Here is a 26,255-nt window from a genome sequence, read left to right on the forward strand (position 1 = left end):
TTTATACTATTGAAAAATAACTGATCCCCCTCTTTCATAACAAACGAAGGACCCAATCTTACATTTGAAGACAATTCTAGCTAGACACATCAGGGTTTCCCAGGTGGCTGGCGCCAGTGGTAAAAAAATCTGCCTGACAGTACAGGAGACATGGGTTTGATCCCTGGGTCAAGAAGATCCCCTGGAGTAGGAAATGGCCACCCACTCCATTATTTGCCTAGAAGATCGCATGGACAGAGGAGCCTGGCAGGCTACAGTTCATAGGGCTGCCAAGGAGTCGGACACGACTGAGCAACTGAACACAGCACTAGACACATCAAAGTAATTCCAAAATACATTCTCTAATTATCTCTCATCTGCACCAAGTTGTTCATGGGATGAACTGAAATGACCGTCTTGACTCCCACACTGCAATGTTGCCAGTAAATTATTCCTGGTTCGGACCATAAGTGTTTAACCCAGTATTTTCCACATTTGTTTGAAGAAAAGAACTACATGAGGCACTTTTAATTAAAGACAAGAATGCCAGGCCCTAGCCCAATAAGAAGTCAGAATTTCAAGACAGAGGTCTGGGAGTAGTACATTTAAAGACTGCTATCCCTGGTGAGGCTTCCCTGGTGGCTCAGTGGTAAAGAATCTGCCTGCCGAAGCAGGAGATGTGGGTTCAATCCCTGGGTGGAGAAGAATCCCATGGATAGAGGAACCATGGTGGGCTACAGTCGATGGAGTTGCAAAAGAGTCAGACATGACTTAGTGACTAAACCACACCACCGCTGGTGATTCTCTCATCCACCCCAGTGGCTCTTACCCTGGAGGGTGAGTTAGGATCCCCTGGAGCGCTTGTGAAAACACAGACGGATGAACCCCAGCCCAGGAGCTTCTGATCCAGTGGGTGTGGGGTAAGGCCCAAGAATCTGCACTTCTAAAAGGTCCCCCAAGTGATGCTGGTGCTACTGGTCCAAGAACCACACTTCCAAAGCCACTTATTTAGCCTATTTAGCAAACACTGCGGCTGAATGCGGTCTTTTTTTTCTTCCCTCCTTGGTAGAAAAACACCACCAGACTCACAAGACTTACTTTGGAGCAATATCCCTCATACTTTCTGTTTGATGTCAGACAAATTTACCACTGCATCTCAGCTATCTCTTATTGTGAGAAATAAAGAGGTAACGCATGAAAAGAGGTTTGGTCCTGTGACTGGCACACAATGGGCCTGCCTTAAACATCTGTGTACTTTGATCCCCCTCTGTGAGCCACGGATGAATCTGCTGAGGTCTAGAAGCAGGTCCCCAGATTTGTTACACGCACAAAATTTCCTTTGGTTAAAACAAACAAACGAGCAAGCAAACAGCAGCTGACTGCATCTCTTTCTTGTGAGCTATCATGGAGTTACATTTTGAATATAACATGTCCAACGGGAGAATACTCAGCTTCCAAACTCACATTTTCCCATGGAAATAAAAACAGAAGACAAAGAGAGATTAGATTCTGATTAGCCTCTCTGTTTAATTTTTTTTTTTTTCTCTCTGTTTAATTTTAACCAGGCTGAGTTCAGTACCAAGGTGTGGGTTCTTTTCCTGGCAGACCTTTATTATATTGTTTTGGCTATTTCTTGTGATCTGAAAATCACACACATGAACCGCAGACTTTGAGAGTCAGAGGTGCCCTGGAGGCCATCGAGCCCACCCACCCACTCTAGGAATAAACTGTAAACATGTCCAGTGTGCGGTGGCCTGCTCTGCTTTTGGATAGCCAGTGAGAACGCGCTATTTCCAAGAGCCCCGATATGCTCTTCAGATAACTCTAGTCATTAGATTTTTTTCGCCTTCTAAGCAAAAATCTTTGTTTCTGTAATTTTAATACCTCTGGTTCTAGTTCCTCCCTCTATAGCACCTGAGTCTGTCTAATCTCTCCTCCAACTGACAGCATTTAACGTCTGAAATGGCTCGGACGTCTCTCTTGTCTGTTCCTTTTCCGTCTAAACATTCTGTTTTGTCAACCCATCATCAAAATTTTCATATACATAACATTCCTGGTCCTCCTCCTGTGGGAAAGTCCACCTTAAGGCTGTTTCTCACTAAAAACAAAATTCTATAACATGCTTCATGTTTTATTATCACCAACAGAAACAATAAATGGTAGGAACAGTGGAGTGTTCTTTCCCAAACAGAGCTTCCAAGAGCCAGAAGCGACAACCACACACAGCGACACTGTAAGCACTCAGAAGGTGGTTTCTGGACCGACTTGGAAGCGAGAGCCGGAGGCATGTGGATGTGGGTACCATGATCCTCCTTGAAAGAGAGATACCAGGCTGCCACTTAAGTTATCCAAGACCCCAAACGTTTCTTTCCAAGGGAGACAGACAGAAACAAAAAGTATTTCTTACTTTCTACGAAACATCTCTGCAAATATGCAGCCAACGCTCCAGAGGTCCACAGGGGTGGCATAGCTGGACTGCAGCAGGACTTCGGGAGCGCGGTACCACAGCGTGACGACCTGCAAGGACAAGCGGAGCGTTACTGCGGGCGATGGCCGTCGTTCATGCCTCCCGAGCGGTCTCACACCGAGACTCGGTTTGGAAAGAACCCCTAAAATCTTGCGGGGGACACTGAGATTGGAGCAATAAATAACGTGGGCTCGTGGCTGACCGGTCAGGAAATTACATCAGCCCCACAACCTGGGTTCCCACCTCAGGCTCTGGGTGTCTTACTAGGATGGCAAAATAACTGAATGTCAGAGAGCAAAAGCAAAGACTTTAAAAAACAAGCAAACAAACCCTTACCTTAAAACTATGGTTTCTTTCTTAAGGGGTTTTTAAAAAAACAATACACGTAAAACGGGTGATGGCAACGTGTTCAGCTCAATTCCCAGGTCAGCCATTTGGGGAAATTAGAAGATGATTCCAGGGGCTGTTGGATGGTGTCCCTGAAGACTACAGAGCGCCCAGGACAAGTCAAAACTACTCTTATCACGAGACTGTGGGGAATCAAAACAAAGCCCCTTCAATGCCACTCTGCTCAGAAAACAAAACACCAGGAACTTGAGAGAGAATGTATAACCCAACTGTTTACACCGTGTGGAGAATGTCATCCAAAGGAAGGGATTCCCATATGGGAAGAACCCTATTTTATACCGAGCAGTGTAATAACAGACAAAGCAAACACAACAAACTGTTTCTGCAACACTGAAAGGTGAGGAAATCATATCATTCAGGTTCTAGATTTATCAGAGCAAATAGGGGTTCAAGTGCTTCTTTTTAGCAGAAATTCTATGGATGTCTGAATCAAAGATATATTCTTTCTTGTCAGGTAAGAATTCAATACCACATCTATTACATAAGCATTTTACATTATTCAGATTCCTTTTATCGTTACTCTGTTTTAGCTAATTGTACTTTCATTGATGTCTATCTAAATTTCCTGAAATTCTGTTTATCTATGTTGATGCTATAGAACGTAATGCATCAAGACTGCAGCAGAAATTTTTGGAGAAAAAATGGCTGCTATTAATTTCCTTCATTCCTTATATACACACTCCTCTCATTAAAGACTGGAGTTTAATTCACCTTCCCTTCTATCTGAAGTGGCCTTAGTGACTTGCTTGACCAACAGAATATGGTGGAAGTGACTTCTGAGACTACCAAAGCTAGGTTATAGGAAGACTGATTACCTGGGCCTTTTTGAACGTTTGCTCTTAAGATGCTTCCTTTTGGAAACCAGCTGCTATGCGGTGAGAAGCCCACAGAAATGTTCCAGCTGACAGCCTCATCTAAGCTCTCAGCTGAAAGACCATGTGAGCGAGCCATCTTGGACACTGCAGCCGGATCAGTCACCCCAATAGATGACTGTGGGCCCTGCCAACATGACATGGAGCAGAAAACTGCCCAGCTGAGTCCCACTAACTCACAGGATTCTGACTGATAAAGAAATACATGACTTAGTCACACACAAGACCACATCACTGGCTTTCAACCCTGACTGTGTACCAGGATCATCCATGGGGCTTCTAGAAAAACACATGTGTCTGGGCCTTATCCTGTCCCTAACTTAATTAGATATTCATGGGTGGGGCCTCTGGAGTTCTTTTTCTTTCTCCTCCTCGTTCTTTTTTTTTTTTTTCCTTCTTTTGGTTAAACTTCATTAGGTAGCCCTAACCCTTGGCTAGGTTTGAGCACCACTCAATTATACAAATGTATCTTCCAGCTCCTGCCTTAATGTTTTTTGAAGACCCTGTTCTAGTCTGGCAAACTCTACTTTCTACTCCACCGGTTGAAATTCTGCTTCTCCCACAAAGCTCAGCTTTGATAGCATCACCGCTCTGGACCCACTGCCACCGAAAAATCATACCTTGTAATATAGTTCTCACTGAACTGACTTAGCACATAATGTTGTTCATAATATGGGTCATTCCCGGGGCCATGGACCTGGTTTCACCCATCATTATGTCTGTAAATGTCCATCATAGTATTGAGCATGTAACAACGGTGTTTCAACAAATACCAAATTGATGATTTTAAGGCAATCATTCCTAGAAGATAAGGGGGCAAAATTCAATCCCCAAAGAGAAGGTACTCACTACTTTTGTTAAGAAAAGTGTCTGATTCTGGGCTTCAGTGTCTAGTTACATAATTTATTTCTGTATTACTAATATTTCTAGCTGGAGGAACATTTTCCTATTTCTCTAATACACTATAAACCAAGGTGCAGGGGCAAACGGACCATAAAGTTCCAGTCCAGTGGTTTACAGATATACACAGATATTGTGAGATTACAAATTTATCTTCTCACTTCAGTTTGAAATAAAGTCAAACATATGAGATGAAAAGTTTAATCTGAATATAGCATTATTTTAAGCTGTTTAAAGAGGCTGTGATTTCTGACTGATTACTCAGTTGTAAACACTTTAGTAGAACTATCTTCATTTTTAGTTCTTTAACCAGTGATACTTATTATGATCATCAAATAAATGTTTAGACAGCTAAAATAATAAGAAAAATGTTGATACATGTAAGAAGTTCCTTTTGTTTCCTTTTAAAATGTAGTTACCACTCAAAATGGGTAATGCATTTTTATCAAAAGCTTTTAAAAATGTCTATTAATAATAACCATTTGACCATTCTCTTTTACTCTATTAATGCTAGATTAATTACATTAATATATTTCCCAATATTGTACCACCCTTCTCTTCATGGAATAAATCATTCCTTATCATAGTTTATTATTCTTTTATTTGACTTGGATTCTATTTGCTAATATTTATTTAGGACACTAACTTACACTGATCAATGAGACTAATCTACAGTTTTCTTTTTGTGTGTAATTTTCCATGTTTGTTGTTAGGGATATATGCAAACTGTCCAACCTTTTCTATATTCTGGAATATTATAAACAGCATACAAATAATCAGTTCCTTGAAAGGACGCACTTGTAAAACCACCTGGATCTGGACCTTTCCGAGCAGTATGTTTTTAACAGTCTCATGACTTTCTTCTTCGTAATTAGTCTGTTCAGGTTTCAACATTGTTTTTAGTCAATTTTGGTAATGATAAGTAATTTCCCTATGAAAATCCTTAGTCTATATTTTAAAATATATTGGCTTACATTTATATAGTATTTCTTGTAATTATTTTTATCTCATTTATTTTTTTGGTATTCTATGAAAGGAAATCTCATTTTTTTCTCTTTGTATCAGTCAGGGTTGTTAAGAGTTTAGCTACATTATTTATTAAAAAACTGACTTCAAAATGTCCTTTCACTTTGGGAGGCTTACTGTTTTATAATTTATTGACTTCTACTTTTATCTTTTTAAATCCTCTCTCCTAATTTCTTTGTTTTCTAAAATTTATTTCTGAGTTGAAACTTGGATAATTTATTTTCACTTTTGATTAATGATAGAACATTTAGTTATATATTATTAAATAAACAATCCTCATTTTTGTTCAGCTTTAAATAATACATAATTTACCTTTAATTTTCTCTTTAAGAATAAACTAATATGATGAATTATTTAGAAAAGAGTTTTAAAATTTCCATATGGTTAGATATTTATGGTTAACTTTTAATTGCTGGATTATTTAATTGCTAGTCCTATTACATCACAGCCAGAGAATGCAACCTGTAGAATGTCTATCCTTTAAGACTGTGCATATAACTGGCTTTTGTTTCATAGGATGTAAGAAGAGTACTCTCTTTTAAGTGTAAAGTTCTTTATTAATTAGTTTGTCTCACACAGATCGTTACTTATATTTTTCTATACTGTGTCAAACTGAAAGATAATTGAGTCTGTGCTTTCCTTCCCCCAGAATTTCCTTGTACTTCTAAGGGTTTCTGCCTTAAACACTCTGGCTTTATGTTTTAATATATGGAATTAATTACAACAAAATATTATATAGATAATAAAAGTTTGGGTGACAGTAGACATAAAGTACAAAACAAATACACAAGTGCTTCTAAGTCAGTTATAAAATATGATGGGAAAAGATCACGTTCACATAGTAACAAAAAAATGTAAAACACTGAGGAATTTTAAAAAGCAAGATCTGTATAAATAAAACGATGCACTATTATTGAAGAATATAAAATAAAAACTAAATAAACGGTGAGACAGACTGTGACTAAGATGGGAAAAAGCCATATCATAAAGATAATTATCATTCCTGTATTTAACACAAAAATGTTAAGACAATCCAATGATGTGGGGGAGTAAGTTAACTTTGATAGTTAGGTGTCTCTGGCGGAATAATACTTAAGAAGAGCCAAAAACAGTTTGAGAAATTAGGAGGAAGGGGATTTGTTCTTTGTCACCAAAATATACTCTGAAGTGAAGTGAAAGTCGCTCAGTTGGATCCAACTCTTTGCAACCCCATGGACTGTATAGTCCATGGAATTCTCCAGGCCAGAATACTGGAGTGGCTAGCTGTTCCCTTCTCCAGGGGATCTTCCCAACCCAGGGATCGAACCCAGGCATCGAACCCAGGTCTCCTGCATTGCCGGTGGATTCTGTACCACCTGAGCCACCAGGGAAGCAGGTACAGCAAATAAAACAGTAGGTGCTAACAGATTAAAAAATGAATAAAGTCCAGAAAGAGAATGAGATATTTACAAGGTGATATTTATAAGGTAGGCTGAATTTCATCTTAGAGTGAGACAGAAAATGCACTTCAACAGGTGAAAGCAAGACAACTGGCCATCCATTTGAAAGAAAAGTAAGTTTGATCCCTACTTTATACCACGTATAAGAAGAAAGAAACTAAAAAAAAAAAAGAAGAAAGAAACTATACTGATAGAGATCTAAATGTAAGAAGCAGAGCTAGAAAAATGTATTAGAGGAAAATGGAAGAGGACCTTGGGATGTGGAGGTCTTTCTCAGCATGATGGGTAATCTAGAAGCCTGAAATGAAAAGATATACAGACCCAGCTACTTAAAACTGAAATCCTCTTCACCAAACACTGTAAATAAAGGCAAAGGGTGAACGATAACCTGGGAGAAAACATCTAAAACAAATTATATCAATAAAACAATACAAAAGAAAAATGGATAAAAATATGAAAAAATTCGAAAGAAAAAACTAGTAAAGATACTCAATCTCATTGAAAGAAAGAAAAGAAAGAAAGGAAAAAGAATGAAAGAAAAGAAAGAAAGCAGAGAGGAAGGAAGGCTAACACAATCAGATAATACAACAATATACAATAAAGTAATACAATCAGAGAGCACCGTTTTTGCCTGATGGGCAGAAAGGACAGAATACCACTATGCAGAGTTGCCCATGGGATGGAAGGAAGGAAGGAAGGAAGGAAGGGAGGGAGGAAGGAAGGAAGGAAAGAAGGAAGGAAGGAAGGAACCCTGTATGTTTTAAATCGCAAACTGGCACAACCTTTTTAAAGGACAATCTGACAGTATCTATAAAATTAATAGTGCCTATGTCTCTGAACCAGAGGTCCATCTGTGGGAACTTATCCTATAGAAATACTCAGACTAGTATACAAAGAGGTATTTGCAAGGATGTTTACTCCACAATAATTCCCAATAGGAGAATACTATTCAGTCATCAAGAAACATGAGTTAGTTGTCATCCTGCTCATTCCTGTTCACATAAAAAGATATTCATGATACCACTGTTAAGTGAATAGGTAAGTTTTGAAGCAGTGCAAAATATTTTTCAATTTTTATTAAAGATTATGTGTGGGTGTAAATAGTCATTTATGCATACAAAAATGTCTGCCAGGATTCTATACATAGACATCTAGCTTTAAGAGGACAGTTGTCATGGAAACATGGCAATGCGGGAGGTGAAAAGTGGAAAAGGAGGGGCTGGATGACAATCTCAGAGGCACAAGGTCAGTCAGTTGCTGTTGGTAAGCACATTTTATAGCTGAGAAAACAATTTCAGAGAGGTTGGGTAATTTAGCCAGAGTCATGGAGCTGCCACGTGGGATTCTCCTGGACACTGATTTCAACCCCATACTCCTTCCTCAGCATCCAACACGGCCCCTTTCTTTCAGCATTCCAAACATCCACACATCAGCAGGCAAACATACAGGTTGCAATTAAAGAACTGAAAGAAAAGGATTTTAAATTTTCTTTGAAATATTTTAACATGAACTTAAAAAAAAAATCTCAAAAATGCAGCTATCCTTTGGGGTTAAGTGATTTACTCTAAAAAAAGGCTTCACTTTTAACTTCAAAATTCACTTCAAAACCACAACAGTGCTCTGCATGGTACAAATGTATTCATCAAATTCCCATTTGATAACTTCAACGAAAGTTAAGATTTAAATATCTCTTTATTAACTCTTAGAGATTTTTTAATTGGGCTATGTGTATGTAAATCATTGTAACAAGGTGAGAGGAATTAGATTCACTCATTGGGTTTATGTTTATACTCTTTTTGAACCATCAGCATTTATCTAAAGAGATATCTTTTTGGTTAATCCTTATAGAATTCAAATGCATGAATGCCAAAAAGTATGAACTATACATTTCTAGTTGATTCTCCAAGAAAATAACCCCAACGCTGTCCAGAACCTACATTTAAAATAATAAATGACTGTCTTTTGCAATAGACATAAATCTAACAATTATTCCCTATTTATGTAACATTATCTCATGTATCAAGTAAGCTTCCCTAGTTTTAATTTGCTAATACATGCGGCTGTTCCATTTTCTGACCCAGAGTCCTTCAATCCTCACTTTAAGTCACTGTAATTTTAAAATACCTGAAATGATGACAATTTCTATAATTTCATGGGATTTCAAATACATAACTTCCAAGCTTCTGAGAACAAACTGTAACAAATTTCCCTGACATTAAAGTATAAATTCTGTTTCCTAAGGAACTATTACAGTTCTGTACCTCTAAAAACTTCTGATGGAAGACTGTCTCACTTAAAACCAGTTTAAGTTGTAGGAAAGCAGATTTACTAATTTCTAATAGAAAGTTTTATACAGAATGGACAAAACTGATAAAAAAATGTTTCAAGGTTTTAGTGCATGAAGTAACATAGAACACTTTCAACAATGTAATCAATTAATTTCTACTCACATATTTTCTAAGTTTAATAATTCTACATACCCTTAAAAACAAAATATAATGGTCAATTAAAAGACATGCTGTGGTAAACAATGAGGACAATGTATAAAGATCAACATTTAGAAATCTAAGACAAAGGTGGCTTCTAACAGTAACAATGAAGTTGTCTACTAAGCAAAGATAACAATAGGAACTATGGACAGAGTTTGGTGGTTGCAGCCAGCTGGAACCCAAGCAAATATGATGTTTATTACAATCATTACATGTATTAACAGCCTCTAGAGGTGCTGGATGGATTTGGCAACAGGAGGGGGAACGGAAGACGAGGGGAGTTCAAGGATATTTACACAAGTGGATGTATCTGTTTAAACTGCTTTGATCTCGATTCACAATTTTGTGAAACAGTTCAGTACAGTATAAGATAAAGTAGGGCCAAGGCCAACTCTGACTCAAAATACATGTCAGAGTGAAGCATTCTTACTTAATATTAGATTTTGCAGTCTAAAGACTTTCACCAAGATCCTGAAAACAAGCAGACGTGCTCTGAGTCATCCTTAATCTATGGCTGCGTGCTTACAGGGCAGCGAAGCTCGGTAGGTATGCTGTGCTGGGCCCGCTGCCCTTCGCCTCTCTGCATGGGGGCCCCATTCTTGGGAGGTGGCCTCTTCCCTTCGCCTCTCTGCATGGGGGCCCCATTCTTGGGAGGTGGACCTGTGTCGACCATTTGCCTTCACCTTCTTATTGGGTTTGGCCAATGGGAAGCCAAGGCAGGAGTTCAGAGAGAAGGAGAACAGTGAGGCTGAGTCTTTAACCCCGTGACTTCCTCCCAGCAAGGTGGTCCAGAGCGGGCAGGGCTGTCACCACAAAGTCAACGTCCCTCCCAGGCAGCCCACTCCACCCACCTCCAGTTAACTGCTCCCCATCACCCTTCAAGCCTGCAAATGAATGGTGACAGCTTGATGCAAGTAAGACTCAAGTTCGGACTATCCACTGGGCTTCCCCTAAACCCGCTTCTTTGTAAATCTTGTCTCTGTAAACAAACCTTCCTTGAATTGTCTTATTTTGAGTCTGCCATCTATTTCCTGGTGGGAACTGACTAACACATCCACAGTTTGCTGATGAAGAAACTAGTGTGGGTGGCGACTTTTTCTCAGCTTTCTTATCTGTCAGAGAGGACATTTAGACTGGATGACTTGTACAGGGAGCTCTGTTAGCATTCTAAGAGGTCTTAAATGATGTAGCAACGGTAATGACTTAAAAAAACCATATATTGTATAGAACCAAGACATCCTTGCCTGCTGTTTGGTTTAGTAAGTACTTGTTGGGGGAAACAGTGTGGTGGTTCTTTTGGGGCCAATTTCAGTAAGTCTCAAATGTAAACTTCTGTAGCGATTTCTGAGAAATAAGGATAAAATCCTTAGAATAACTCACGATTTTTATACTGTCCAAGTGAAGGCTTTCTAAGTTGTTCTCTAAGCCATTTATCTTCTTCACACCAGTATAAAACTTTCTGTTGTAAAGTTGTTGTTTAGTCGCTAAATTGTGTCCAACTCTTTGTGACCCCATGGACTGTAGCCCACCAGGCTCCTCTGTCCATGGAATTCTCCAGGCAAGAATACTGGAGTGGGTTGCCATGCCCTTCTCCAGGGAATTTTCCCAACAAAGGGATTGAACCCAGGTCTTCTGCATTGGCAGGTGGGTTCTTTACCACTGGTCTCCAGAGAAGCCCATAAATCTCTCTAGTATGTCTGTTTCTTCCCTCCAAAAGACATCCACGCTTTTGCAAAGGGAACATCAAAATTAGTGGTAATTTCACTGACTCTTCCTAAAGGGTCTCAAAATTCAGTTCTTTAAAATCACACATTTAAATTAAGAGACTATAAACATCAGAATTTTAATTCCTTCCGGCCCAGTCTTGTCATTGTAAGGCCAATTAAATGGAAAGCATTAAAAGAGTACAATGCCAATAAAAGTTAACATACAAAGTGCTTTCAACAAATAATAATAACAGAATCATCTCCACTAGACACATTTATAACCTAAGGGCCAGAAAAAGATGTTCTGGTGCATGACAAAAAATGGCCGAAGTCTACACAAAAATGTTTTCAGATTCTTGGAGTTGAGCACTGAGCCAACAACACTCATGGCCTCTGCTGTGCGTCTGCTACCAGCAGGAAGGCTGTCTGTCCTTCCAGAACCCCAGCTGCCCAGACTCACTGGGGACCAGCCAGTACGGACCACCTCTGGCTCCCGTGCAGATGTACTGGCTTCCAACGACCTGGTCACTGCTTCTGTGGTTCTCTCTGTGACATATTCTTTCCCTGAGTCTCTGCTGGTCTGAATGTTCACAGATCACTTCCTCCAGGAAGCCCTTCCTGATCCCTTAGCTGGGGGTGGTTGCTCTCCCCTGAGTTTGCATTGCACCGTTATAGCTCCTATTTTCCATTAGAGTCATTCCATTCATCGGCCACAGTGTATACAGAGTGTCAATGCATGGAAGATGCTCACTTATTATCTCATGACTGGACACAGAAAGAACCACAGGGAACTCACTCCTGGAGTCAGTGTTGATGGTAGATAGAGGCAGTCCTCTACCCTGGAGAATATAGGGACAACAATGTCTAAAATAACTGAGGACCTCTGAGTAATTCTGCATTTTTATTTCTTTATTAAATTAAAAAAAATTTTTTTGGCTGCATCATGCAGCATGTGGGATCTTAGTTACCTGATCAGGGATCAAACCTGCATCCCCCCTGCCCCCCTGCATCACACACATGTAGTCTTAACCACTGGGAAGTCCCACTCACCGTGTATTTTTTAAAAAAGGAACTGTATCTAAAGAGGGAGGTGGGCTGAACCTCATTTGATTCTGAGAATGTGTCAGAAAACTCTAAGGGCAATGGCACAAGGAAAGGAGCTGAGCCCAAGGTGAAGGGAATCTTTGGAGAAGAGGCACTCTGTAGATGAAGACCTGTCCTGCGTCCTGCGTCTGAGGGGGACAATGACCCTCTGAAGGGTGAATGAAGGTGAGTTCAAGGAGCCAGGCTCTGACCTTTCATGATATCAGTGGCACTGACCATCTCTTCCTAAGCCTTATACCTCTCTCCCATTTTGCTCATGTCTAAGCAAAATTACTCTTAAAAGGTGTTATTTTAGACATCAAGTCTTTAAAGCTCCAAGTGAACTTCAGTTCATCATGTGAGTGTATACTCTATGAGAGCTACCCTGTTATCCTGGACAGGGTGGGTCAGAACCAGAAAAGCAGCAAGTCAAATCAGCTGACTGAAGGAGAACTTGGGGGTGGGGTCCCAGTGACTTTCCAGTAACCCCTTGGCCATCTCTTTCCCAATCAGTCCCTTAAATAATTGTTTTCTGGACAGGGAAACCTGGCGTGCTGCAGTCCACGGGATCACAGTCAGACATGACTGAGCAACAACAAGGATAGTCTTGGGCAACTGCTTTCTAAATGTGATGCACAACTCCTGGGGAGCATCATCATGGATGACCCTCAAGTCCGTATGGTATCCAGAATTCTGACGCACACATCCAGCTGTCTCCTGGACGTCACCACTTGGTGCTCACATGTTAAGACACTTCAGCCGTGTCCAAGTCTTTGCGACCCCACGGACTGTAGCTCGCCAAGCTCCTCTGTCCATGGGATTCTCCAGGCAAGAATACTGGAGTGGGCTGTTGGGCCCTGCTCCAGGGGATCTTCCCGACCCAGGGATTAAACCCACCTCCCTTACGTCTCCTGCATTGGCCGGTGGGTTCTTTACCACTAGCGCCACCTGGGAAGCCCCTGGTACTCCCATAGGTACTTCAATTCCAAAATGCACACACTGTCTTTCCTCTTAGATTCCCTCTCTCTGCAAGTAAAGTCACCAGCCGCCCAGGTTCCTTCCCGCACAGCCCCACTCTCAATCAAGTCAGCAGAGCCTGACAGCTCCACCATCAACTGCTCCCGGTCACAGCAGCTTCCTAAGGGGTCTTCTCCCACCAGACTGTCTCCCACTCTGGCCTCTCTTCTGCATCTACAGCTGTGCTCACTCCATTCCTCCTGAAAATCCTTCCACCATTCTTGAGAGCCTTCAGGGTCAAGTTCAAGTTCAACTCATGATCTGGCTCCCACCCTCTCTCTGGCTTTATCGCCTGCCCCTCCTTCACGGGAAAGCTTCCTCCACCCGTTCAGCGGCTTTATGGCTATACAAACATGCGTGCTATGTCATGCATGCCTCGTGGCCTTCTCATAGATTGAAATCCTTTCTCTGGAAAGTTCTCTCTCTCATGACTCCATTCTTAATTCCTGTGAGTCTTGCCCTGCCCGATCCTGCCCAATTACATGGAAACGCAGTGCTGTATCCCATCTACCGTGTACTCACTGCCTGTGCTGTGTTTAGTCGCTTGGTCATGGCAGACTTTGCAACTCCATGGATGGTAGCCAACCAGGCTTCCCTGTCAGTGCGGATTCTCCAGGCGAGAATACCGGAGTGGGTTGCCATGCCCTCCTCCAGGGGATCTTCCCAACCCAGGGATCCAACCCAGGTCTCCCATACTGCAGGCAAATTCTTTACCGTCTGAGGGTAGAGGCTGTTCCTAAGCGGACTTCTCATTCTCAGCACCTTACAAAGCATTGTGCATATGAGGTTTAAAAAAAAAATGTATGTTCCACTTGTCTGGTGCTTCTGATTAAAATGTATTACCCCCACACCAACCGGAATGCTAAGATAACTACTCTCTTTCTTTCGTTCACTCATTTTTTTTTAGAAAACTGTTTTTTACTATTTGACTTTTCAAATATGAAAAATAGTATGTACTGTATACTTAAAGCATAAAGAATAATAAACTAAAAACCTAAGGAACTACGAAAAAAATGTATGTTTAAAAAATGCAAGGGTAGCCAGAATGAATGGAGGGCTCCAGGGTTAAGAGGGATACCCAGGGCAGACGAAGGTGTTTCTAACATAGTAGAAATTTATAGGGCTTCCCTGGTGGCTCACTGGCAAACAATCCTCCTGCCAACACAGGAGACACAGGTTTGATCCCTGATCCGGGGACATCCCCCATTCTGAGACGCAACTAAGCCCGTGGGCCGCAACTACTGAGCCTGTGTTTCAGAGCCCACAAACTGCCAACTGCTGAGTCTACATGCTGCAACTACTGAAGCCCGATCACCCCAGAGCCCGATCACCCCTGAGCCGGATCACCCCAGAGCCCGATCACCCCTGAGCCCGATCATCCCAGAGCCCATGCTCTGCAATGAGAAGCCCGAGCACTACAACCAGAGAGTAGCCCCTGCTTGCCTGCATAAAGCAAAGAAGACCCAGCACAGCCAAAAATAAATAAGTAAAATTATAAAAAAAAAAAAAAAAAAAAGAAATTTACAGACTGTGGTCATGTCCCCATGCCCACACGAGGCATCCTTAGAGTCCACCAACATTATTTCTAATCAACAGATGACTTTTTAATAAAGTGTGAGGATCATTTTATTTTTGGAAAATGAAGTTTTAACATGCCTGAAGGGCCCATGTTTTCCTTCAGGCCGTATTGTTTAAATTTCATCCTGAACTTGTGAAACTTAAAATAGTTACTACTCACTAAATGTCTTATTATGTTTCAAGCAACAAACGCACTCTCTTTTTTAGAAATACAGTATAGTGTAGTTTTGATTTTGACACTGAACAATCACACACTTGATCTCTCTCTGCCTTCACCATAGAAACCAAGCAAATATTTGTAGACATTCCTTCAACCTTCACAGATAAGTAGAAATGAAAATTATTCTGCACACAGGGTATGGCAGGCTGTGGAGCTCATCGCTTCCTTTTAAAGGTTGTTTTAACACTTAAGAAAATCTATATGCTTTGGGAAGCCTCATCACCACTCAGACTTGGAAGTAAATTTACAAATTAACTTTTTACGATGAAAACAGCTGCATGTCTCTTTAAGTCCATGCCTTCTTCCTCCTTGGTGACTAGGTTCATTCTTAATACAGGCTGCATGTAGAACTATTACATGAACACTTGTAGGTTATTTGGTCAGTGCAAGTGATGAGGGAAATGGATGCACCGTTTTAGGACCTAAGTTTAGGCTCAAACATTCTTCAACATCTTAAAATCTGTGGGCTCTACTTTCCTTAAATGGGAAGGGTGTGGAGTTTCTGGGCTGGAGGGAACTACCAAGGTATAGCTCATTCTGAAAAAACCACTCTCCCCAAAGTTTGTACTGACACACCTTCATCTAGAAGGTTCACAGAGATGCATGCTAACTAACTAGTCTGGGCAACCGGCAATAAACGTAAATTCTCCAGAGGACTCCAGAGTTCCCACTATATTTTGTGCTTTCGCTATTACAGGCAAGAACTAAAGAAAAAATATGCTCCCAAAGATTAGGATGTTTCACGCCGTTCATTTAGCAAGATTAAAACTGCAAACAAAAAACGAGAAGGCCACAAGGCTGAGGACTTAGATTGCACCATTAGGAATTCTGGTTAGAAAGAAGGAAGTATGCTCTGACAAGAAGCACTGTTAAACGGCAGACGGATTACAGCGGGATTTTGTGTTATTTTGTGATCTCTTCTCTTAAAAGCTTTCACTTTTATCCCATCTGGGGGGTGAAGCAGCAGGTTAGGGAAGGAGGGAAAGAAAACACGCGCAGAGCACAGAGAATGTACAATCCTGTGCCAGATGGACTTAACCTGTCTGCTTGGAGCCTCTGCAGGTTAGTGGAAGAAGTCAGTGTCCATGACTATTTTTAAAGATAAGGAAGCTGAGACTCCAGAAATTAAGCAACTTGACCAAGACCCAATCAACTAGTAAATGGTACAAGTGAGATCTGAAACAAGGTTTATCTGATTCAGGTTGACTCTCCTCAGTGCAGAGACTGAATAACCTTGGGTCTTGTCTTTGTTTGCTTTTTGGTCTTCTGCCTAATTCTGATTTTAAATGTCTGTATTTGTAAAGCAATCATTTCTGGGAATTCCCGGGAGGTCCGGTGGTTAGGACTTGGTGCTTCCTACTGCCATGGGCCCCGATCCCATCCCTGGTCAGGGAACTAAGATCCTGTAAGCCACGCTTACAGCCAGAAACAAAAGCAACAAACACAAAAGCAAAACCACCCACCCCCCCAAACAATCATCTCCATAACAATGTGAGTTAACAGGAAAGCTGACTAGAACAAAAGACATGTTTCCCCCCCTATGCACCCCTTCCCCAGGGTAATGATACCCAAGAACAAAAGAAATGTTTCCCACCCTCCTGCCCCTCCCCCCACCCAGGGAAATGGTATCCCAAAGGATTTCACCAGGACGGTCACCAGTTGAGGGCTCAGGATCGTGGATGGAGGATACGGAAGGTGTCCCCAGCCACAGTGCTCTGGTGCGCTGTGATCACCAAAGGCAAGTTCGCTATGTCCTCCCAGAACATTCCTTCTCTGGGGACCACGGCAAAGACCTTCCCCTGAAACTTGTTCTCCTTCTGCATTCCCTGTCTCTGCAAATGAAATCCCCATCTAACCAGTTCCCCAAGCTAGACTCTGTGGCAGACTCACCCTCATCCATTTATGCCGACACAGCTGAACAGCGCGCCTTCTTAACTTGATAAAACAGCGAAATGCACAGTGTACTAGGGCAGTGGAAACCAGAGAACGGAAAACACAGTTTGGACAGCCTGGATACTACCACCCACTGTTTCATTCACATCACTGGGCATACAATGTTTTCAGATTTGAAGGTTCAGTGTAACCGTATGGACATAACATTGTTCTGGATTTTACAGTCTGATTTTCAAATTACTAAAAAGGAGCAAAGATGGATAGGTATAATGTGCCCTTTATTTTCCCCTTCTTTCCTTATTTTCCTTTCTTTCCTATGCTTAAAGAATTTTTAGTATCTTATATCTTCTCTGCGAGGAGGGGAAGGAAAAGATCATCAAAAGGGAGGACAGTTCTTTAAATACTTATAAAATACAGAATTTATTTGCTCTTGATGAGCTGCAAGGCTTCTCTTAAAATTGTCTCAGTTTCTAGGAAGAACCACACTAATACCAAGGACTCACCAGTATTTCTAGGTACATCCGCTATCAGGAGAGAGAGACATGTGTGAACATAAAAACCAGCGGAAGGCTTCTCACCTATGCTCAGGAGCTCAGGCTGCACATGTGTTCGGGGCAGTGTGGTTGCTGCATGCAAAGACTACTTGAAAGGAAAAGTAACTCTCCAGTCTGGGTATAACTTGGCTTTTACCTCAGAGCTAATTCAAAGAAAGATGACTTTTCCATTTATAAACATTTCAAAGAATGTTGCTGCTTTCTAGAAATCTGTGGCAGGTAAGCTTCTTTTATCCTTGAAACCGTTAGGGCTTTGATAAGTGGCCTAAGAAGTGATAACCGTGATATCTAAGGAAAAATGCAGATTACATAAAAATTTTTAATTATTCTTTAGCCATTGAAAAGTAATCTTAAATCACCATTTGAGCTGCTTAATATATTGAGGACCCTGATCTATGGCAAAAAGAAAAGCAGGGCCATAAATTTCAGAGTTTTATTGAGATGTATCAATTACGTCTACCTTTCGGTTTATAGTTTATGGGCTGATGCTCCGGGTTTGTGTCCTCCCGTGGCATCTAATTAAACCTGGAACAACATGTACTAGATTTAAGTAAGATGTATATGCTGTATGTATGGAATCTAGAAAGGTGGTACTGCTGAACCTACTGGCAGCACCTGGAGACGCAGACATAGAGAAGACGTGTGGGCGCAGTGGAGGAAGGGGAGGGTGGGACGAATTGAGAGGGCAGCATGGAAATACACACTTTACCACATGTTATATAGACAGCCGGTGGGAATTCGCTATATGATTCAGGGAACTCAAACCAGGGGCTCTCTGACAACCTACATGGTGGGATGGGGTGGGAGATGGGAGGGAGGGTCAGGAGGGAGGGGACAGATGTATACCTCTGGCTGATTCCTGTTGATGTGCGGCAGAAACTAACGCAATACTGTAAATGAAAATAAATGAATTAAAAAAAAGAAATATATGTTGGTTTTCCAAAGGTGGTTAACGGGTGAAATTTCCGTGCAAAAAAGACGGTAAGATATAAACTCAAGGAAAAAACAAAAGTTGGCAGTTAAAAGGTAGAGTGTGTCTTTGATACAATTTGTTTTATGTCAAAATGTATTTGTCTTCCCCAGAAAGCCTCAGAATAATTTCTATAATAAAGTTAATTTCATTAAAAAAAAAAAAAAAAGATGCTTTCTGTGAAGCCTTCCAGAACATTCTGACAGGCTATTGGCTCTACATTCCACACCTCTCTTATAGCCCCGGCTGAGGTGTGATATGACCACAAGAAACTGTTTCCATCTCCATCACCCTGACAAGACTCAATGGCAGCATTGGACCTTAGTTACCTTTGGATCTCCAAAGCCTGGCCCAGTGTCTGGCATACACCAGACACATTCAATGACTATGTTACATGTAAGACCAAGAGAGAGGCTCTTGCAAATTTTCCCCCAAACTACAAAAACAAGACAAGACCAGGGGAAAAAAAATAATACATCTGTTTTAGATTATTCTGAAGATACAAAAGGTATTTCACATTCATAAATAAGGAAGCAGAATCACATTTATACATCGTACCTCAGAGGAAATTTCTCATAAAGAGCAAATAAGTTTTAGCTACCTATTGCCATCTCTCTCTTTCTCTCCGTCCCCTGAACCCTTAGATATGTACAAACCTAGGTAACCACCACTCAGACCGAGATACAGAACATTTACATCATCATAGAAAGTGCTCTCTGTCCCTTTCTTAGGCAATACCATACTATCATCATGGATGAATACTGCTGGGTCTTCTGGCACTTCATATAAAAGGAATCATGCAGTTTTTGTGTCTGGCCGTTTTTTTTTTTTTGACTCGACTTAATATGTAAGTTGTTTTATTAACAACTTGCTGATAATATCAGTAGCTTGTCGTTCATATCAGAAGTTTTTTCCCTGTTACTGCTGTGTAGTATTCCATTGTGTCAACATGCCAGAATTAATTTAGCCATTTTTTTTTTCCTTGGAAGGGTGTTTTAGTTCTTGGTTATAGTGATTAACTCACATGGTGAATGAACATTCTGTCATGAGCATTTTTGTGCATGTCTCTTATCGGACATAGGCACTCATTTCTCTTGAATACATATATCTATCTACTTGTCTGTCTTATCTATTGAGAGAGGGAAGGCATATGGTCAGTAAATACTACAAAACCGTTTTTCCAAGTCTAGTAGCTGAACCATCTTTTACTCCCACTAGGCATGCACCAGAGTTCCAGTGTCTCCACTTCTTTGCCAACATTTGATGTTCCCAACCAGTCAAGTTAGTGTGTAGTGGAGCCTCTTACTCTTTGACTGATAAATTTATAAGAACATAAACTTCTAAAACATTATAATATAGTCTGTATTTACTAAAGCCCTAGCTTGAGTCTTTGAAATGGCAGAATCAATAATGACATCTATCATTTGTGTGGCTCAATAGATTAAAGACGATTTTTCGCTTTTGCTCTTGCTAACTGACTTTCAGCAAATTCCCAACTCTTTAAGCATCTGCTTGTCCTACTCTGGAGCTGTAAAACTATTTATACAAAGTTCTTGATAATGTGGGTACTGAGTAGGGAAACTACACAGTAAAGTAGTTTGGAATGCCTCTGCCAAGATTCTAAGTTAAAATATTAATAACGTAAAAGCTGTAGAAGTTGGTGGTGGTGGTTTTTACTAGATTTCCTCTATGAACAAAATGCTGAAACATCATTATACAGTAGAGTCGTACCTGTCGGTACACAGTCCTGCAGCCTAGTGAAGAAGCAAACTCGAAGCTATTGGCCCCTGCTGCCACATTCCCCTCTGAAGAGGTCATGTAGCCACTTTTCCTTCTGTGGTGAGCCTGCGTTCACATTCACTCTGGCATGAAATTTAAACACAGGGAACCATGACAACTATTCTGGGGGTGAGGGGTGCACTGCAGGACAATAATCAGTGTACATGTGGTACCGTTTTCCTTTGTTTAGAAACCTGAACAACTGGAAAAATTATTTTCTTCATTTGCTAGATAAACATTTGCAGAGTGCTACTTGATGGCGGGCGCTCTGTGCTAGTGAATGAACCTCAGTTCCTGTACTTACAGGGCTTTAGCGTCTGACTGATTTCAGAAGTGTAGTGAGAAACACAGGAAGGAATCCTGTGACTCAGGCCAGAAAGACACACACAACATCTGTGAGATTTTACATTTGACTTCAAAAACAGACTCAAGCCATTCCATCAATATTTCCTATTAACAGAATCATTTCCAGTAAGAGATGAATATTGACAGTATTTGGAGAGAATGAGGAAGGAACCCATTTGGTTATAGTGTTAAGTCCTGATTTTCTATACTCCTGTTTCCCAAAGGGAATTTGGAAGACAGTAATGCCAAGATACGTCTCATCAAAAAGATCCTGCATGCCACAACAAAGAGCGAAGATCCCGTGCCATGACTAAGACCTGACACAGACAAATAATAAATACATACATAAAAATATTTCAAAAAACAGTTCTAAATAAAAAAAAATTTGGGAATATGCTCAATTCACTCTCCTGAAATTCACATTTTAACCCCGGAATATTAGAGGATCTGAGAAGTTCTACATTTAAAAAAGAAATCTATTTAATTCAACATTTACTAAGTATTAATGAAGTGTGCCTCCCCCCTCCCCGCCCACTCATATAATACCTATCACTATCCTATAGAATTAGAGGTTCTTGGAAAATGCTTCGAAAAGCAATGGTCTAAGACAACATCTGGTGTTAGGAGCACAAACAACCCAACATAAGTTTGGAACGTATGCTTGCACGCAACTTAGAATTCTTAACTAATGCCATCCTGAAAAATAAGAGCTGGTGTAGCTTGCTTTAAGCAAGCAATATAAATGAAAAGCTGGTTTTGCATTGAAAATGAAGGTATAAAAAGAAAATATAAGTTGCAAAAAGATTGTTCAGGGCTTTGGTGTAACCATCATAGCACTGACTGCTACTATATAATATACAAGTGGAGATGGTGGGGAGGTCTTGCTATGTCTGTATTAACTATACTAACTATATTCTGTAGTACACATGTGCTCACATTTAGAAAGTGGGTATTTCGAATAAGTTATTTACCTTCAATTACCTTTTTATGGTAAAAGTAGAATGGAGAAAAAGTTCTGGTTACTTAAACTTTCTGGCTCTTGGACACCATTTGGGAAGAAGTTTTTAGTTGCATAATATGTTGAAGTTGACCAACAGGGTCTGAGACTCCAAAGACAAATAACAGACAATGTCTGTTCGGGAGGGGTTCACAGTCTAGCAAGGCAAACATAAAAAGAAATACTGTAATCCAGTGTGGCTGGAACTACAGTAAGAGCTACATGGAACTACATGGAGAAAGCTCTATGGAAACACCAATGACTTCATCAAAAAGAATCAGTGATTTATCACTCCTGCATTAAAGTATGCACAATCTGTCTGTATATAGCTGCAATCAAGAAATTGATAAGATTTATTAAGCATCTATTACATTATATACTATAAATCTGCATGCCAGACTTACTTAAGTGTCAAATTACTACAAGTCTCATAGAATTTCATATTGTTCTCAAAAGAAATATAAAAAAACCTCTCAGATTCTTGCGCGATTTTATACCCAGAATTTGAGGGAGTCAAACAAAAGGAGAATTTTACACTTTGGAGAAAGTCTAAGGCAAAGAACACCATAGGCAAGCAACCCTTGGGATCTGTCATCAGAAATATACTTATTACATGCGTTCATTCATTTCATAGTTAGAACCAGCAGAGGGAGTAAACCTCTTCAAAGGAAAACCTTAAGTATGTACAAAGAAATAGAAGACCTGAGATGTAAAGAAAGCCTAAAATTTCTGAAATGTAATATAAGAGAACAATAAGCAGTCATTGAAAAAACTGAAGGATGTCAAACTCTTGCTCCCATGAGACTTACGGGACTGAAAGTCTGAACCATCCCATCTGAAAGCCTTGACGATAGGAAACACATTTTGCAGCAAAATCGAACTCATTGACATTAACAGGAAGGACCTTCAGTAGCACATTTGCTCGTGAGTCAGAGGTAAATGTGTGCTGAGTCTCACTCCCAAGATAAGTCTATATAAACCAACCAACAAAGGCAGTACCGTTCTGTCTCAATTTCCAAGATGGAGAAGTTGCTACTGGTGAAGAGAACGGAGCTTCTACCTTGAGATACCCGAATCCTTTGTGACTGTTACAATAAATTCATTTTTTCATGGAGCCACAAGGCATCCCATGATTCTTCTCATGGGGAGTATTGTGAGAAAAAGTGTTTATTAATGAAAATCAGGCATTTTTATGCGCTGGTACCTCCATGATATTTTTTTGTCATTGCTCTTTACAGGGTACCACATTGATTGGAACTTTTATCACGTTTACCATATTATACCAGACTATAAACCTCTCAAGCATAATCTTTCTCCTAATATTGCATTCCCCTACCACTCAGCACTTAATTTCTTACACAGAGGTCATGGACAAACAGGGTCTGCTGAGAATGACTTACAGGAGTTTTGAAAATAATAATAGCAACAGATGTATAGAACAGTCTTTTGGACTCTGTGGGAGACGGCGAGGGTGGGATGATTTGAGAGAATAGCATTGAAACATGTATATTACCATATGTGAAACAGATCACCAGTCCAGGTTCGATGCATCAGACAGGATGCTCAGGGCTGGTGTACTGGGATGACCCTGAGGGATGGGGTGGGGAGGGAGGTGGGAGGGGGGTTCAGGATGGGGAACACATGTACACCCATGGCTGATTCATATCAATGTATGGCAAAAACCACCACAATACTGTAAAGCAATTAGCCTCCAATTAAATAAATTTTTAAAAAAAGAAAATAATAATAGCAATCTGTTTTGCTCAGTCCCAAACTGTTTTTGTTGTTGTTACAGGATATATTTTCTCTGTTCTGTTGCTTGCATGAGAACCTAAAACATATAGAGATAGGTGAAATTTGTTTTTCTTACCTAGGTTATTGAACAGAGACACACAGACAGAGACATGGGGAGCCCAGCCTTAACACCTGGAAGGCAGGCGCTCAGAGGAGGAGCCCTGATGTTCCAGGTTTCCCGATCAGCACTCCACCCTATTCTATCTGTCCCGTCTCATATGCCACCAAGTTCTTTAAAAAGGTCTACTAGCCAGTAGCAAAGGTCACTGATGTGTTCCAAAACAGGACTCTCTTTTCTCTCGAGCAGCTTTGCCAGAAGTAACTTCTCTGGTGCCTCAGATGGTAAAGAATCTGCCTGCAGTGCAGGAGACCCAGGTTCAATCCCTTGGTCAGGTTCAATCCCCTGGAGAAGGCCATGGCAACCCACTCCAGTATTCTGGCCTGAAGAATCCCATGAACCATGGTGTCACAAAGAGTTGGACACGACTGAGTGACTAACACACACTTTTCTTTGCCAGAAGACTGTCTCTGCTATTAGTCTTTAGGAGGGACCAACTCTGGTTTATTTTTCCCTTTTACACTTTTCCCCCCTAATTCATTCATTTGTATTTCTTTTTTTTTTTTTAATTAATTAATTTATTTATTTTTTTCATTTGTATTTCAAACATTATTTATTCTTGCCTCCTGATTCATATAGACATTTTTCTAATTAATTAATCATTATGCACTTCAACAATGTTTCTGTTTTTCATGATGGGTACATTCATCTTTAGAAAACAGTAAATTCAATAGATGCCTATTGAAAAGAATTCCTTTTCTTTTATGGTCCTTGGATTGATGCATTTTACATAAAAGCATTTAGTGCTCTCAGTCAGCCTCCGTGTATAGCTTTGGTCATATTGTCAGCTTTGATGGAGAGTTCACTGCAGTAATGTAGAGTCAGCCGAGACATGTTAAATAGGCAAGAGAAAAAGAGAATGCTATAGGAATTGAGAGAAACTTATCACAGTAAAACCGAGGCATGACAAGCTGATGAGCTAAAGAGTTGAAATGCCAGTCACTAGACACCTTGGGAATAAGTAGGGACCAAGATTTCATGTGACTTCCTGCTCAGGGTACAAAACATCTGCTCATAATCACTTCTGCCAACTTCAACCTGTGGAGGTACACCCGTGGTGTTAATAGCAGCATCGGTGTACCTCATGCCCACCTTTGGTTGTCAGGGAACTCATCACGCAGTACAGGGGCTACAAGGCTAGATGGAGTAAGAGAAACAGTCCCGGACTGAAATCTGGAGACCTGGTTTTAGTTCCAGATATATCAGTAATTAACATCTGTGTTTTGTCTCAAAAAAAAAAGTAATTCGGTATCAATGGACCCTGGGTTCCTCTACTATAGGGACTTCCCTGGTGGCTCAGACAATAAAGAATCTGCCTGCACTGCAGAAGACCCAAGTTTGATCCCTGGGTCGAGAAGATCCCTTGGAGAAGGGAATGGCAACCCACTCCAGTATTCTTGCCTGGAGAATCCCATGGACAGAGGAGCCTGGAGGGCTACAGACCATGGGGATGCAAAGAGCTGGACACAACTGAGCACCCTCAATTATAAAATCCAGAGGTCACATCAGATTATTTCTAAAGTCCTTCCAAGCCTAGAATCCAATAACCAAGAATAAATACATTCTACATGCTCAGTGACGCTACCTGGACATGGTGCTGTCAACCCATACATCCAGGTGAGGGACGCTGATCACAAAACCGTCACACTTTGAGAAACAGAAACTCTGATCAAGAGGAAAACGTAAAGGACCTTCTTAAGTACACAACAGAGTTTGTGATTCCATACAGCAACACTGGAATTCCAGAAGAGTCGATGAAGAACCTTTAAGAGTCATTTCAGCTGAGAGGCAAAAGGCAAAGTCACATATCTGTTATCAACTGCAGCTAGAGGCTAGAGCAGAGCCTGTCTGCATGTCTGTGCGATGTGGCAGGGGCTGATGTCGGGCTTTTCAGAATCAAGCATCATTACTCAAACAGGAACGTTTAGTGACTGACCTTTCTGTAGGCGAGTATCCAAATTTATTCCAAAATGGGCTCATAGTAGCCATTTCAGAAGAAACGGGTATGATTTTATATGCCTGCCTCTGAAATACACTTTTAAAAAAATGTCATGGGGTATGCTTTTTTCTGCCCTGAGCTATAACATATGGATTGATCACAATGAAATTTTCAGTTGTATCTTTAGAAATCACTGAAGAGAAAAAAAGCTATTATATCAAATGACTGAAATGACATGAAATTACTTAAAATAGGTGAAAGGATATTAAAATATTAAAACACTGAGGAGGGAGAAATTTAAGCTACATATAATATTTCTGGAAATTCCACTTTTTCATGTGACTGAATCCATAAAGGTTATTTACAAGTTGTGTGGATAACAGACTTTTGTAGAAGCAGGTATCAATGGCAGCGTAAGTATATGAATCATCTCAGTTTCTTTTCCACATCACCGAACAACCATGGTCCTAGGACTAAGACAACTTTATTTAAATTAAAAAAAAAAATCCTTTCAACTTCTTAGATGGTGATTAAAGAACTCTTAAGTTTTAAAAAAGAAAAACAAGAAGCAAAGGTAGTAAATGCTTTCTTTCATGGTACCAGTGCTCATATCCCAGGGCAGTGGCTGGAGGTAAAGGACAAAGAGATAAGGGCAATACTGCTAGTTACTAACAAATGGCAG

General features: G+C 40.5%; 1 protein-coding gene across 3 annotated transcripts in view; it reads right to left on the reverse strand.

Moving 5' to 3' along the window:
* Positions 1 to 26,255, reverse strand: part of CDK6 (cyclin dependent kinase 6) — a 252,287-nt gene that overhangs the window by 75,254 nt on the left and 150,778 nt on the right. For all 3 annotated transcript variants that reach the window (XM_043462602.1, XM_043462603.1, XM_043462601.1), the window contains exon 5: positions 2,387 to 2,496. In XM_043462602.1, coding sequence (XP_043318537.1) covers positions 2,387 to 2,496 — 110 coding nt within the window. The remainder of the gene's footprint in view (positions 1 to 2,386; positions 2,497 to 26,255) is intronic.

This window comes from Cervus canadensis, chromosome 3 (genome assembly GCF_019320065.1).
Source record: "Cervus canadensis isolate Bull #8, Minnesota chromosome 3, ASM1932006v1, whole genome shotgun sequence".
Taxonomy (NCBI): Eukaryota; Metazoa; Chordata; class Mammalia; order Artiodactyla; family Cervidae; genus Cervus; species Cervus canadensis.